Source organism: Diuraphis noxia, unplaced genomic scaffold (assembly GCF_037042655.1).
Source record: "Diuraphis noxia isolate RWA-SAM2 unplaced genomic scaffold, SU_Dnox_SAM2 contig0003, whole genome shotgun sequence".
In the NCBI taxonomy this organism is placed as follows: domain Eukaryota; kingdom Metazoa; phylum Arthropoda; class Insecta; order Hemiptera; family Aphididae; genus Diuraphis; species Diuraphis noxia.
The window spans coordinates 35,133,582-35,147,991 of NW_028301713.1; the positions used below are offsets into that span (position 1 = coordinate 35,133,582).

At 27.2% G+C, this 14,410-nt stretch overlaps 3 protein-coding genes across 3 annotated transcripts; all 3 read left to right on the forward strand.

The window, feature by feature from the left end:
* The first annotated feature begins 1,786 nt into the window (after window positions 1-1,786).
* LOC107167262 (small ribosomal subunit protein mS37) lies at window positions 1,787-2,515 on the forward strand. The gene has a single exon (XM_015516225.2). The coding sequence runs from the start codon at window positions 2,012-2,014 to the stop codon at window positions 2,375-2,377; it is 366 nt and encodes a 121-aa protein (XP_015371711.1). The 5' UTR covers window positions 1,787-2,011; the 3' UTR covers window positions 2,378-2,515.
* Window positions 2,516-6,257: 3,742 nt separating this feature from the next.
* On the forward strand, window positions 6,258-9,364 carry LOC107164050 (uncharacterized). The gene is made up of 2 exons (XM_015511734.2): window positions 6,258-8,040; window positions 8,544-9,364. Exons 1-2 carry the CDS (start codon window positions 7,726-7,728, stop codon window positions 8,988-8,990), a joined length of 762 nt encoding a protein of 253 aa, XP_015367220.2. The 5' UTR covers window positions 6,258-7,725; the 3' UTR covers window positions 8,991-9,364.
* A 950-nt stretch (window positions 9,365-10,314) lies between these two features.
* Window positions 10,315-12,134, forward strand: LOC149057270 (uncharacterized). Its single transcript, XM_089222995.1, has 2 exons — window positions 10,315-11,883; window positions 11,946-12,134. Exons 1-2 carry the CDS (start codon window positions 10,651-10,653, stop codon window positions 12,009-12,011), a joined length of 1,299 nt encoding a protein of 432 aa, XP_089079121.1. The 5' UTR covers window positions 10,315-10,650; the 3' UTR covers window positions 12,012-12,134.
* The last annotated feature ends 2,276 nt before the right edge of the window (window positions 12,135-14,410 follow it).

Consider the following 14,410-nt stretch of genomic DNA (forward strand, 5'->3'; position numbering starts at 1 on the left):
GAGAGGATTACTATTCAATCGCGTCTAGAATAATCGTGATGATACGTATAGTCAAATATGGTGTATCTATAGATAATTGACAATTGTTATGTATATATTATTTAAGCAACATATATTGATATATTTTAGTAAATATGCGTTAGATTATATTATTATTATTGTTATTATATTGTATATATAGGGATCCATAAAATATATTTTTGTATTTTTAACTAGACGCACGACTATATAATAATAATCTGCTCTCCAACGTCGTGCGTATGGTGTATATGTTAATTGTTATGTCGTAAATGATCGAAACTAAATTATATTGGTTTTGCCGTAAAAATTCCTGATTATTAATAGCGTATAATGTAGGTTATTATGCATATCTAATTACAGAATTGAGAATAAGGTAAATTTGTACCGAGGGTCGCTATAAATTGCGTCTCACTTCAATTTTTTTGATGTAAATTGCGGCTGAATATATTTTTATAGATATACATATTTAAAAATGTTTTATTTACTAACGTAAATTACGTATAATGTTTTTTTTCACAAAATCAATATTTTAATCAGATTAGGACTGGCAAAATAATTGTATGGACATTGGTGTGGTTAAAAATTGTTCACTGACTTCTCAATATGATATAGGTATGTATCATATTACAGTCCGCCACACTGGATGCTTATAATATTATGTGGATATATTTAAGTGACCATATATTAACTACATCGATCGATAGTGCTAATACTTATCTTTAAATTGTACAACTAACCGGAAATCGGAATATCCCAAGGCACAATTTACGTACATTTAAAAATATTCAAATATAGTCTGTACGCAATTTACGCATGTTTTAAAAGTACACAGGCCGAAATTTACAAAGTATATAAAATTTATATTTAATATATTTAATTTTTAATTAAGCCCTTTTCATTTCATTCAATATTTACATTCAATATAAAATTTTCTATGATAAAATATGTCAAATATAAAATAATAAAACTTTCCATAAGTTAAAATCTGATTTTTTTGTAACTCTTTTTCTCCACCATAAGCAATGTTTTTTGGGGTTGAAATTTGAAATAATTAAAAGTATTTTTTTCATTGTAATCCTTTTGGATAAGTACTATTTATTTTGATAAATTAAAAATAATCGCTGTAAATATTTTCAAAAAACACTAAAAGTGTAGTAAAATATTTCTGGTCATAATATTCATATTGTAAACATCGATCAAATTAGCCTTTTGATAGAGTATAATTGGTTAGATTAGAATAGCTTAAAATCTAACTTTGGCAATTTCAATACAATTTTAGCATTAGGTACTATATTATTATTATTTAATAGATAGATTATATTGAACTATTATGTTATAATGTGTCATGTATTATTTTATATCGTTTTACAACTGAACAAGTAGTAAGTCAAGCTTACGCATTGTATAATTTTGAGTTATTTGTTACCTTTTAAATGTATTTTATTCATTTAAAAAAAAAAAATTGTATTTTTCTAATTTAAAACAATTATTTGTAATTTATGTAATTTTTGAATTTTTCTATGTCGTTTTTGAATTGTTTTTAGGGCCCTTCCAATTCCAAGCATTAAATTTATTAAAATTTTCTAAAATTGTGTTATTTAAATTCACGCGGAGATTAATCTTGGCATATTATCATATTATATGTATGATAGCATTTATCACAATCTGTAGCACTTATCCAAGGTGGATATATATATATCCACCTTGCACTTATCATTACAAGATGTTGATAGTTGATATACTATCAGTATTAATATCACGACCAACCTCCTACCTATTGTTCTGTGCTCCTACTATAGTCTATAGGACAATAAAAATAAAAATTGAAATATTGAATTACTAGATACATATAACATATTATTAGATTAAAATTAAAGCTTCTCGTCGGATGTGTAATGTGTGTTGTGTAAATAGCCACTGAGATCTACGATTTAAAATACCAAAAAGATCAACGGATAAGGGAAATAAAGATAAACGAAGTAATTTCATTATGCGTTTAAACAACGTTTTAAATTTTCGCGATATGCGACGATATACGAAAAATCCGCTTGAAGTAAAATTTGAAGAACTGTTGCCGCTTAAATTGAAAGATAAAGTATCTGGTAAAGGAGATAGGTCCAAAGAACGTGCATGTGTTCATGAAATATCTGTCATGTTTGCCTGCTTCAAAAAAAATGAATTTGACCAAACCAGATGTTCAGATGAAATTACCAAGTTTCAAGCATGTGCAACTAAAAATTATGCTGACAAGTTTAAAAGAAAACAAGACAGACGTGAAGGAAACATTTCTACTGGAAAAGATAATCTTACACCTAGAGAAATCAATTATCTTTTGAAAAAATATCCAAATCCGTAAAACTGAGTTTTAAGAATTTTTATTGAGGTACAAATAGTTATTTACATTAATATTAAACTTAAATATTCATTTAGAATGTAAAATTTGTTTGTTAACATTTTTTTTGCAGATGAAAATAAAAAATAAGTATAGCAATTATATGACTATTAATTTCTTTATTTTATGATTATCAATGATATATTACAAACAAATATGTAGTTTTAAAGTTTATGAGTAGATAGGTACGATAGTTGTTTCTCGTTTTTAATGTTTATTTTAAATTAAACATCATCAATTGTTTTGTTGAAATGATAAATCAATTAGTAATAATTAACAATACATAAAAATTATTTGAATCATTTATTAAGAATTTAGGTTGAATTCTTATATAAATAAGCAAATTCATCTAACTCCTAAATTAATAAATTATCTTAAATTTTACTTTGTACTAGTCTTATTATGTCTATAAAATACCTATTATATTTGATCGTTTTGACTGACATTCAATTTTTTTTTACAAGATTTAAACTACTTACTAAGTCACTTATGTACATTAAATAGTTGTGAATTTTAGGCAAGATGTAGATGAGTATGAGTAAATTTTGTATTATATTATAGAATATTGATGACGGACGAACACCACAATCCAATCTGAATACAGAATATTCATCAAATATGATTAATTCTTCTGTATTATACTTCAGCATTATTAAATAAAATATTGGATTTACTATATACTTTGATTTTTCTTGAAACATGGAAATATATACTGTTTCAATAATTTAGCATAATGTTAATATATTCTATAGATTATTTTAATTGAAAGGTCATACTCTGTATCTATATCAAGAAGTGTGTGTTGTCTATGTTGTTTCTCAAGAGCTGAATATCAAACAAAACAATTAATAATTAGGTTCGGTAACATCTATATAAACATTACTTATTTCTGGTTATAAAAGTTATTCTTTTCTTCCATTCAATGTATATCTATTAAATGCTATTTTTTATTGCTTATAACAAGCATAATAAATTAATAATACATCTTATAAAATAATAAATAGTTCGTACTTACATTCATAATATTGAAATGTATTCATAGTAAAATGTCTATGATCATCATTGTAGACCACAGATCATATAATCTTGAAATATTATTTTTAATTATTATTACCTAGGTATTTGTTCTGCTCGTGTTGTAATTAAAATTTTAAATACACTATTCAAATTTTTATGCATATTAAAATATATGCTATCAATAAATATACCAACAAATACAAGGTTTAGTAGGTAGATTTTCATCATACATATTATGTCAATATGGCCACAGATTATATGAGTATAATATCCAAGGCATTACTTTTTAGCAATATTAAATTATTAGTTTTTAAATTATATTGTAGGTACCTTGATTAAATTTTACTGTATTATGTATTATTTTTAAATTGTTTTGCATTTTTGTAATTCAAGAACTACTGAAGTACTTATGCAAGTATACAAGCCATATTAGATATAAACATTATATAATGTAAAAATATAATAAACTATATAAATAAAATATGTTATTAATAAAATATTAAACCTAATATTCTATATTACTAATTTCTATTTAATTCTATCTATCCTATACACGATTAAAGATATCTTTAATTGTGATCCTATATTCAGTATATTCCTTAATTCCTATATAATGTTTCACCAATTCACCTTTCACCAGTCCATCCTATTCTATCGTGTATTCTATTCGTGTCATCGTGAATCATGATATTATATTATTATGATTTATGGCGAGGGCGACATGGCCATAGAATGATAAGCAATTTAATTTGAGACTATTAGTGCTTGTCACTCGCACTATGACTAGCTACTTGTCATTAGTAAATAGGACTGGATTCTATTCACTCGCACGCTCGGTTTTACTAATACTAAGCACTATTTTTTCTGTTCACACGCAATGTGTGAGTGCGAGTGACAAGTACTACGCAGCGTGTAAACCCGGCATATACCATAACCGTGGTGCCTTGAGCACAAAAAAATTAGCCGATATCTGAAAAGCGGAATTGAGAAATCGAAAAAAGAAAAACGAAATAATCATTTTTTTAATTCAAAACTTTTTACAATAATGTTGTGAATTCTTGTGATTTAAATAATAAATAATATGATGATTTATAACTGTCAATTGAAATAATATATTTTATTGTTTAATTTTTTATGTAATTTGAATCTTTTATGTAATCTAGGTACATATACTACATAGCCTTGTAGCCTATATGACGTACATAGGTAGCCATATTTTCTAAATGTGGCTTGTAACTTTACATTAATATTAGTATGCTGTATACGGAAGAGTTTAAAAATTAATGTAAATTATGTTTTTTCTAGAGAAAAGAAATTCATTGAAGAATCAAAAAAAAAAAAAAACAAATACAAATTTATAAACTTAAAGGAGATGATGTGAAATCAATATGTATAAACTGGCATATTTTGTAAACTAACAAGAGGATAAATCAACCATTTGATTTTAAACGATTAAACAAAATGACTAATATAGAAATATTGAGTTATTTAAGAAAGATTATTGCAAGGGAGGCTGTAAGGAACTTTTAAAAGTAATTTAAATGACATAAAACCCTATAAAAAGCATATTCAATTATTCTAAATTGATAAATAAATACATATAATATATTTGATATATTGACGTGGACATACAATAACTTTATATTATTTATTCACATAGATATATTGTATTTATTATTTAATATTATGGTGAAGGATTTTGTAAATATTATTCATATAAAATACTTACTAAAATTTATCAACACTTATGGGTATTATCTAAAAAAATAATTAAAATGTAAACTGTGAGTCTGTGAATGATCGTAAATGTCATGTATCTAAAAAATGTTTAATTCAATTACCTACACTATTAAAAACAGATTGAAAGTAATTATACAAACTATTTCATAAACATTTAATGTGTAATGAAATTATGACAAAATCAACTGTACTTCATAATCAAAATTGAAAAGAATTCTGGCTTAGATAAAAAAACTTTTTTTTGTGGGGAGGTGTGCCGCCAAAACAAAGGAGCTAACATCATATTTAACTATTTAAGGAAGCCTGGATTACAACGTGATCATATGCATCATAGCCATTTAAGACCTGAGCACTTTCAAGCCACTCAGCCTCATAGGCATACACACTATTATACACAATAATTATAATTTTTGATAATTTAAAATACATTATCATTTATTCATATTTCGGAAATTGTCAACAAACAATCAATAAAAATCATTGTCTTCTTGATCGCTGAAGGCTGTTTTCTAAAACACTACATAGCCATTTAGATTACATTAGAGAATCATAACCCCTTTGTAAATAATGTTTATTTATAATAATATGACCTACATAATTTTTTATCTAGCAGACCTTTTACCTTTATGCTGCTATGAGATAATCAAAAAAATATCTAATAAATAGGCTCCTGATGTCAGTTGAATTAAAAGTGTGCTACAATACAAACAAATCTTGCATATTGCATATACCCATCGTAGTCATAACTATGCTTAGGGACTTATAGCTCTAAGAAGCACACAAATATGCATGCAAATATGCTTCTAAATCATTAAAATATGCATTTATATGCATTAAAAAAAAAAAATTTACCACTAAATCTTGGTTAATTTCACTTTTATCTTAAAAAAGATATTAGTTAAAATTTATATCTAATAATTAATAAATAATAAACAATAAGTCAATAATAACTAAAAATTATTAATCAAAGATATAACTTTTATTATTGTATATGCAACAACTAAATTTGAAAAAATAAATATTTACCTTAACATTTTGAAAAATTAATCCAAGAATTAAATATTTATAATTAAAAAAACATTTTTTTTTTTCAATAATAATAATCACTAAAAATTAATTATACAAAAAAGTTACAATATTTAGGGAATAGGGTTTATAGTATTATTTATACTTACACAAAAATTATAACAAGATATGAGAGGTAGTTTGCAGATAGCATATTACTGAAAGTATTAATATATTTTATTTTTTTTCGATCGATTGAAATATGTATATATTATAGTTATATATAACTATAGTTTTTAATTTTAAATTTAAAAAATTGTCAAAATAAGCATAAAAATTTTAAAATATACACATTCCTGCAAAATCTATCAAATATGCTAAAAAAGAATATTTACAAGCCATAATAAGCAAATTTGAACACATACATAAAAAATTTTACAACTTGAACACATGAGGAGGGAGGCCATCCAGTGATAGTACCTAATGTTATATTTTATTTATTCATTAACTATTAACTTAACATAAATTAAATTAAAATTAATGGTTTGAACCATCAATCATTTAATAAATCACGACATCATTTTCTCTTTAAACGGCGTGGGGGATTACTAGAAAGTGAGTTGGAAGCAAGTTCAGCGATTAAAGGGTTAAAGAGAGACTGTAACTTAAGGTGAAATTTTTTAGAATGTTTTGTGGCTAATTGATTTACTGTTTCTATTTTGAAGTGTGGGATTTGGTACGTACTATGGTACAGAAGAGATAATATAGAGACTGGAGAGTGATAGATTGGAAGGCTTGGAGGGTACGTTTTTGAGATGGTTTAACACATCCCCAGATTTGGATTGCATAAGTCTAGATAGGCTGTAATAAGGATTTGTAGATGATTATTTTTATTTGGAAGGGTCATTTTGATTTCAAAATTGAGTGAAGTAAGTGGAGTCGACTATTGAGAATTTTTCTTTTTAACTTAATATTATGAGAACCCCAGGTCAATCTTTTGTCAATTAGGACGCCGAGGTATTTTACTTCTAAGGATATTGGGATTGGTATTCCTTGAAATTTGAAAACAATAAATCAAAATGTAATTTCTAATCATTTTAAAAATATAAAAATGCAATAAGCATATTTAATAATTTGTTTTTGAGTTATTACATTGCACTTGTATGTTTAATTATATCGTTTTAAATTACTGCTCAACTAAAAGTACAATTATTAAATCTCGTAAAGTAATATTGTATCATTAGACAATATATCTTTAATAGCTCTACAAAATTTTTACAAACCCGAAAGTCACAATATTTAATATGTTTTTGATAATACTAAGTTCACATGAATATGTAGTACCTATTTTCACTGAAATTGTAAAAAATGTGCATCGAATTAAATATATTATTGTTACCAAAGAAACATATATAATTACGTTGTCATGTAAAATTTCAGACAACATATCTATTAAAAATAAACACTGGTTATAAAATTTTAATCTATTTTAATTGATTTAAGACTGTTCATGATTATTATATTACCTACATAGTATAGAATTATTAAAAATGAGTATCGATGATCAAGAAAAAAATATCCAAAGAACGAAAAATGAAATTTCAAATCTCCGGAAATACATGGATTCTAAAATGAACCAAAAATTGTTGCTGCACCAACGGATGGTGACCAATTACCAGCGAATGATGGACGAGTGCGTCGTGTACGAGAAGGAATTGGAAAAGATTCGCTCGGAAAACGCACGTTACAAGTTAGTCGGACAGTGCCTGATGAACAAGGTCGTAGAACTAACCGGTTGCAAGTTCGCAAATAGTTTGACTGGATCCAGCAAAGACGACGACGAAGCAACTCACCTAAACTTGGAAGTTAGTTGTAGTAAATATATCTATATAATATTATCCTACATTTATCTAGCAAATAACCATAAAATTGTTATCGAAGAAGAAAAATAAAAACAAGTTTTAAAAGAGTCATTTCAAATAAAAAACAAAAACAAATAGATAATTTTTTAAACCTGTCTCATGTGTGTGTACAATGTACATATTATTATAGTTAATATGTTTCAATAAAATACAAAACGGTTATTTGTTTTTTAATTTACTAAGTAAAGATGCCTTTTTATTGTGACCCCCCCCCCCTCACCATTAATCCAGTGTTTTCATAAATCCGGCAGTATATACTCTCTAGTTTGATACTCTGATATCTCAATAACTATCGGACTACCGAAATTCTACTGTACTTATATATATACATACAAACACAACGAAAAACTGTTTACCACGCGAAAGCTATTTATTCTCGAGTGTATTTTGATTAGATATTCCAATAACGAAGCTAAAAAGTCCGTCTCTCCCGACCGTGTTTACAGGTGTGCAGCAACAAACTGTTGGCCGAGCTGGCGGCAAACAGGGAACAGGCCGAGGCGGCGTCCAGAAAATTGGCCAAAGCCAGAGACCGACTGGCCAACGAGACCGAGACGGAGGAGTGCTTGAAGCGGTGCGCAAACAACTTGACGGTGCTCGCCGAAGCTGACCGGACGAGGCGGGACTGCGAAGAGGCGGAGTTGCGGACGGTGGCCAAGCGACTGACGTCCGAGCTGGGGGTGGCGCGGTGCGACGCGGACCGGTTGCGGACGGCCGTGGAACAGCTGATGTCGGACGCGGCGATGGGTTGCGAACCGGTCACGCGCATCAGCGAAGGGCTGCGCGAGGACAACATCCGGTTGCAGACCGACCTGAGAGCCAACACGGCGGTAGAGGCCAAGCTTCGCGCCAGGATTGCCCAATTGGAGACGGCGATACAGCACACTTGCTAGCCGATCTTCGGACAGTCCTCATTGACGTACCTACATTACATCTATGATTGAAAATCAAATGGAATACAAAATACAATGATTATTGTATTCTAAAAATATAAAAAAAAATTAAATTAAATTTTCCATTTTATCATTTGATAAAATTTTTATCTTTCAACAGCATAGCCTTACTGGAAAATAATGTTCGATTTTAAATAATTAATTGCATCGATAAGCCTCAAAGATGATGAATGCAACATAATGCAGTATTGAGTTCATATGTTTTAAAATATTTTTTTCTTATTTTTACCGGGAAAATTTAGTGAAATAAAATTATAAATATTTTTAAATATCATGAATACACATGAAATAAAATTCAATGAGAATATACAATGTTCGAACCAGTCATGTTATGGAATAGTCATTTTTTGGAAACATACATTTTGGGTTGAAATATATATACATAATATAATATAATAATACATTATATATATATATATATATATAATAAATAATAATAATAAATAAATAATAAATAAAGGGTGGTCCTTATTTATATAGGTTAAATATTTTTGTTTGAAAATTTAACACAGTACCCCCTTAATTTGTTAAGTTATATGAGTAAGTCATTTGGGTAAAATTTGGAAGATCTCACTCAACCCCCTCTGGTGCCGCATTAGGGTTGAAATTTGGAAAAAGAGGGTAGTTTTTTGTTTTTTTTATTTAATTCAGAAGGTATTGTATTTATCGAAAACATGTAAAGAACTAAATTATAGATTTTAGCATTGTCTATAAAAAAGCATATTACGTAAATTCTCGTAAGTCCATTTATTTTTAAGAAAACTTATTAATTTACAAAATATTATATAAATTTAACGAAATTGCATATTTTTGGGTTTTTTAAATATATACAACGTACGGTTGGATTTATGACAAAATATGTTGAATAACAATTATACAGAATTAAATAATATAAAAAAAAGATTATAGCTAAAAAAGTCTTAATATTCTGTTATATACGTTTTGGTTTTATTTACTTGATTTTCTTTAATTTTAACAGTACAATTTTGATTTAATATGTAATAGTTAATCAGTCGAAGAAATACTGTAAACATTTGTCTGTGGCTATGGAAATAATTATTATTAGAATTTAATTGTTTTGTTACCCGTGCTAAGCCTTATCTTATCTTATTTTTTTCTTTGGCACTCATTTTTGTCGAAACACTTACGATATTGCCTTTAGAGTTTAATGTACAACACACACCATTTTAGTATACGATAAGTGGTCTAAGCTAATTGTTTGTCGTTTATCGTTTAAGTTGAAGTAATTGAACAGTTATCTCCAGTCCCAGGTCCATCAAGAAATAAAAGAGGTAGGATAGAACTTTTAACACCCAGATTATCAGCCACTCTTGATAGATGCAAAATAAGTGATAGAGATGCTGTTCATTTGTTAACTGCATATGTAGAAGCCCTGTCATTAGATCCCAGTATTTATGTTATAAACCGAACATCAATCAAAAAGTCCCGTGAAGACTATCGACAAAAAATATCAGAAAATATTACTTCCAAATTTCACGAAAAAAATTTAAATTATGTTGTGATCCATTGGGATTCAAAAATACTTCCAGCCCTTACCGGAAAGAATAATGTTGATCGTTTACCAATTATTGCAACGGCCATGAATGTTGAACAACTTCTTGAAGTCCCACAAATGCCTTCTGGGACAGGATATGAAATATCTTCAGCTGTGTTTGATACTTTACAAAAATGGTCATTACTAGATAAAGTCCAAGCATTCGTATTTGATACTACAGCTTCTAACACAGGGAGGTTGAATGGAGCATGCGTACTATTAGAACAAAGTTTAGAAAGAGAAATATTATTTTTGGCGTACCGACATCACATTTTTGAACTTGTTTTACAAGGTGTATTTTTAGAAGTAAAATTATTTCCCATGGCAGGACCAGATATATTACTTTTTAAAAGATTTCAACATGCGTGGGAAAATATTGATAAAAGCAAATTTTCCACGTCAGTTTCTGATATCTATATTCAAAATATTATAAAAAATGACGCTGATAAAATTATATTTTATGCGAAAAAAAAAATTACCGATAGTCTTCCTCGAGATGATTACCAAGAATTTTTAGAACTCGTTATTGTATTTTTAGGCGGTGTTCCACCTCGAGGAATTGCTTTTAGGCAGCCTGGTCCATACCATTTAGCCAGATGGATGGCTAAGGCCATTTATTCTTTAAAGCTATATATATTTAAAGATCAAATTAAATTAAATAGCAAAGAAGAAAAGGCATTAAAAGATATTTGTTGTTTTATAGTTAAATGTTACGTTCAAGCTTGGTTTTCGTCACCCAATGCAATTGAAGCTCCACTTAATGACATTTTATTTTTAAAAAAATTAGAAGAATATAAATTGCATAATAAAAGAGTTGCAGACGTAGCATTAAAAAAAATAATAAATCATTTGTGGTATTTAAATCCAGAGTGTGTTACATTTTCAATATTTGACGATCGTGTAGATAACAGTACGAAACTCAAAATGGCTGAGAGAATATTGAGTACTTCAAGCATAAACGATGAAGAGGAAGAAATCGAGTTGAAAAAAAAAATAGAACTTAAATTTGAAGATGTTTCACATTTTATACAAAAAGATCTATTAATTGACTTAATAAACTCTAAATCGATTGGAATGTTCAAGAGATTTCAAATTTCCACACAGTTTTTAACTATTGATCCGGCCAATTGGAATAATCACGAGGACTACATAATAGGAAAACACATTATAAACTCATTAATAGTCGTGAATGACACAGCTGAGAGGGGAGTCAAGCTTATAGAAGAATATAACAAGAAATTCACAAAAAATGAAGAACAAAAACAACATGTATTACAGGTAATATTTATTTTACTATTTCAAAAATAAATTAAACTTAAAAATTGTATTATATTTTCTAGACTGTTCAAGACTACCGGAAAAAATATCCGCAAAGTGACAGACAAACGCTGAAGAAACCATTTTAGGTGGCATTAATTAACTATACCTACAATTCGATGAAAAAAAATCATACGTATTTTTTATGTTGTAAAAATTAAAGAAAATCAAGTAAATAAAACCAAAACGTATATTACAGAATATTAAGACTTTTTTAGCTATAATCTTTTTTTTATATTATTTAATTCTGTATAATTGTTATTCAACATATTTTGTCATAAATCCAACCGTACGTTGTATATATTTAAAAAACCCAAAAATATGCAATTTCGTTAAATTTATATAATATTTTGTAAATTAATAAGTTTTCTTAAAAATAAATGGACTTACGAGAATTTACGTAATATGCTTTTTTATAGACAATGCTAAAATCTATAATTTAGTTCTTTACATGTTTTCGATAAATACAATACCTTCTGAATTAAATAAAAAAAACAAAAAACTACCCTCTTTTTCCAAATTTCAACCCTAATGCGGCACCAGAGGGGGTTGAGTGAGATCTTCCAAATTTTACCCAAATGACTTACTCATATAACTTAACAAATTAAGGGAGTACTGTATTAAAAAAATCACATTGAAAAAATAAGGACCACCCTTATATATATATATATAATGGTATATTATATTTCATAATTTTCATCCCAAAATTTATGTTTCCAAAAAATGTCTATTCCATTACATGACTGGTTCAAACATTGCATATTCTCATTGAATTTTATTTCACTAAATTTTCCCGGTAAAAATAAGAAAAAAATATTTTAAAACCTATGAACTCAATACTACATTATTTTGCATTCATCATCTTTGAGGCTAATCGATGCAATTAATTATTTAAAATTAAAATCGAACATTATTTTAAAATAAGTAAGGCTATGCTGTTGAAAGATAAAAATTTTATCAATTGATAAAATGGAAAATTTAATTAAAAATTTTTTCATATTTTTAGAATACAATAATTATTGTATTTTGTATTCCATTTAATGTTCAATCATAGATTAATTAAACATAATTCCTAGCAATGGAAGGCATCCAAAGACGACAACTGCAACATAATATACCTAGTATTGGTTTCATCAGTCTCTCTACCAATAGTAACCTATTGGCTATTTGTATTGGCATTATTAAAACAGAGGATATGATAAAAGAAATTATGCCAATGATAGGACATAGAGCTAAATTTAGGCAACCTCGAAGAATGGTACCGTAACTAATGAGGTACCTAACAATATTGGTAAGAAAAAATTAATTGTACCAATATTTACTTGATTTAAACTTTACTGTTGTGTTTTGTGCTCCTTTATTAGATAAATATTTATTAAAATATTTATGATATAAAATAATTTTATATTCTTATTCTTTGAATACCTAGGTATTAATTAAGTTGCCCAATATAATTATTATTATTTTATAGTATGGCTTGGATTTTAATGCCCTAAAAAATAAATTTAAATTTCTTATTTCAAATTCCTAAATTTTCTTATTCTCATTCAAAAATACATAAAACAAATTTGTAACAATATAAGCATCTCACAGTAAGCTTTGGAAAACATAAATATCACAGGCCTCAGCTATAGTTATGATCTTCGGTTGTTATGTACACTTAAAAATAAAATAAAACTAAAGATTTCATAATGGTTTTTTCTATCATTTATTTTTCTTAGGATATTTCAAATCTAACTAGTCTTTTAACAAATGAAACATTGTCTTAATCTGCTTCTGGTACATTATTAACTATATTTGATTCAGATATTTCAAATATTTTAAGCTCCAGATGTAAGCCATCTACATCTATTCTGTATCTCAATTGAGTGAAACACATTGTTTATCGTCAAATCTAGAAAAGGTATTCAGTTTATAAAGCCTATAGTCAGTGATAATTTATAAAATCATGCTTAAGCCCATAATCTGTTTATTTTATAATACCTACCTATTATTTACCTAGTTTGTCATATTTTTATACAATGTTAGGCATTAACGGGTTAAAAATTAAGTTAAGTAGGTACTTTTTACTTTTTTTTTTTGAAACCAGCTTTAGCTTAATTTTTTTTAAGTTACACTTCAACATAACTTCTAGTTACCGAATTTAACATAGATTTATTACTAATTTGAAAATTATAAAAATTTTAATTAAGCTAATTTTGACTTAACACAGCTTACTTTTTGTTATATTAACTAATTTTAACTAGCTAAAAGAATTGTTAACTTGCCCAGCCAATAAATATACTTATTATTTGCTTGTCTCTAAGTTTTATAGTATGGGTACAATTCATGAGTTTTAAGTTATAACTAGGGCTCGGATTTTAAAGCATAGGTATGCTTCTTTTATTATATATGAGATAAATATTAGTTTCATGTCATCCTGGACCAATATAAAATAATTAATTTTTGTTGGGTTATTTTTAATTTTATTTTGTACTTATATACTTAA

What these genes read in the sequence shown, in the direction of transcription:
- LOC149057270 (XM_089222995.1), top strand. Translation starts at nt 10,651, where the DNA reads ATGAATGTTGAACAACTTCTTGAAGTCCCACAAATGCCTTCTGGGACA. An exon ending in AAAAACAACATGTATTACAG is followed by an intron (nt 11,884 to 11,945) that starts GTAATATTTATT and finishes TATATTTTCTAG; the next exon opens with ACTGTTCAAGACTACCGGAA.
- LOC107167262 (XM_015516225.2), top strand. Translation starts at nt 2,012, where the DNA reads ATGCGTTTAAACAACGTTTTAAATTTTCGCGATATGCGACGATATACG.
- LOC107164050 (XM_015511734.2), top strand. Translation starts at nt 7,726, where the DNA reads ATGAGTATCGATGATCAAGAAAAAAATATCCAAAGAACGAAAAATGAA. An exon ending in CAACTCACCTAAACTTGGAA is followed by an intron (nt 8,041 to 8,543) that starts GTTAGTTGTAGT and finishes CCGTGTTTACAG; the next exon opens with GTGTGCAGCAACAAACTGTT.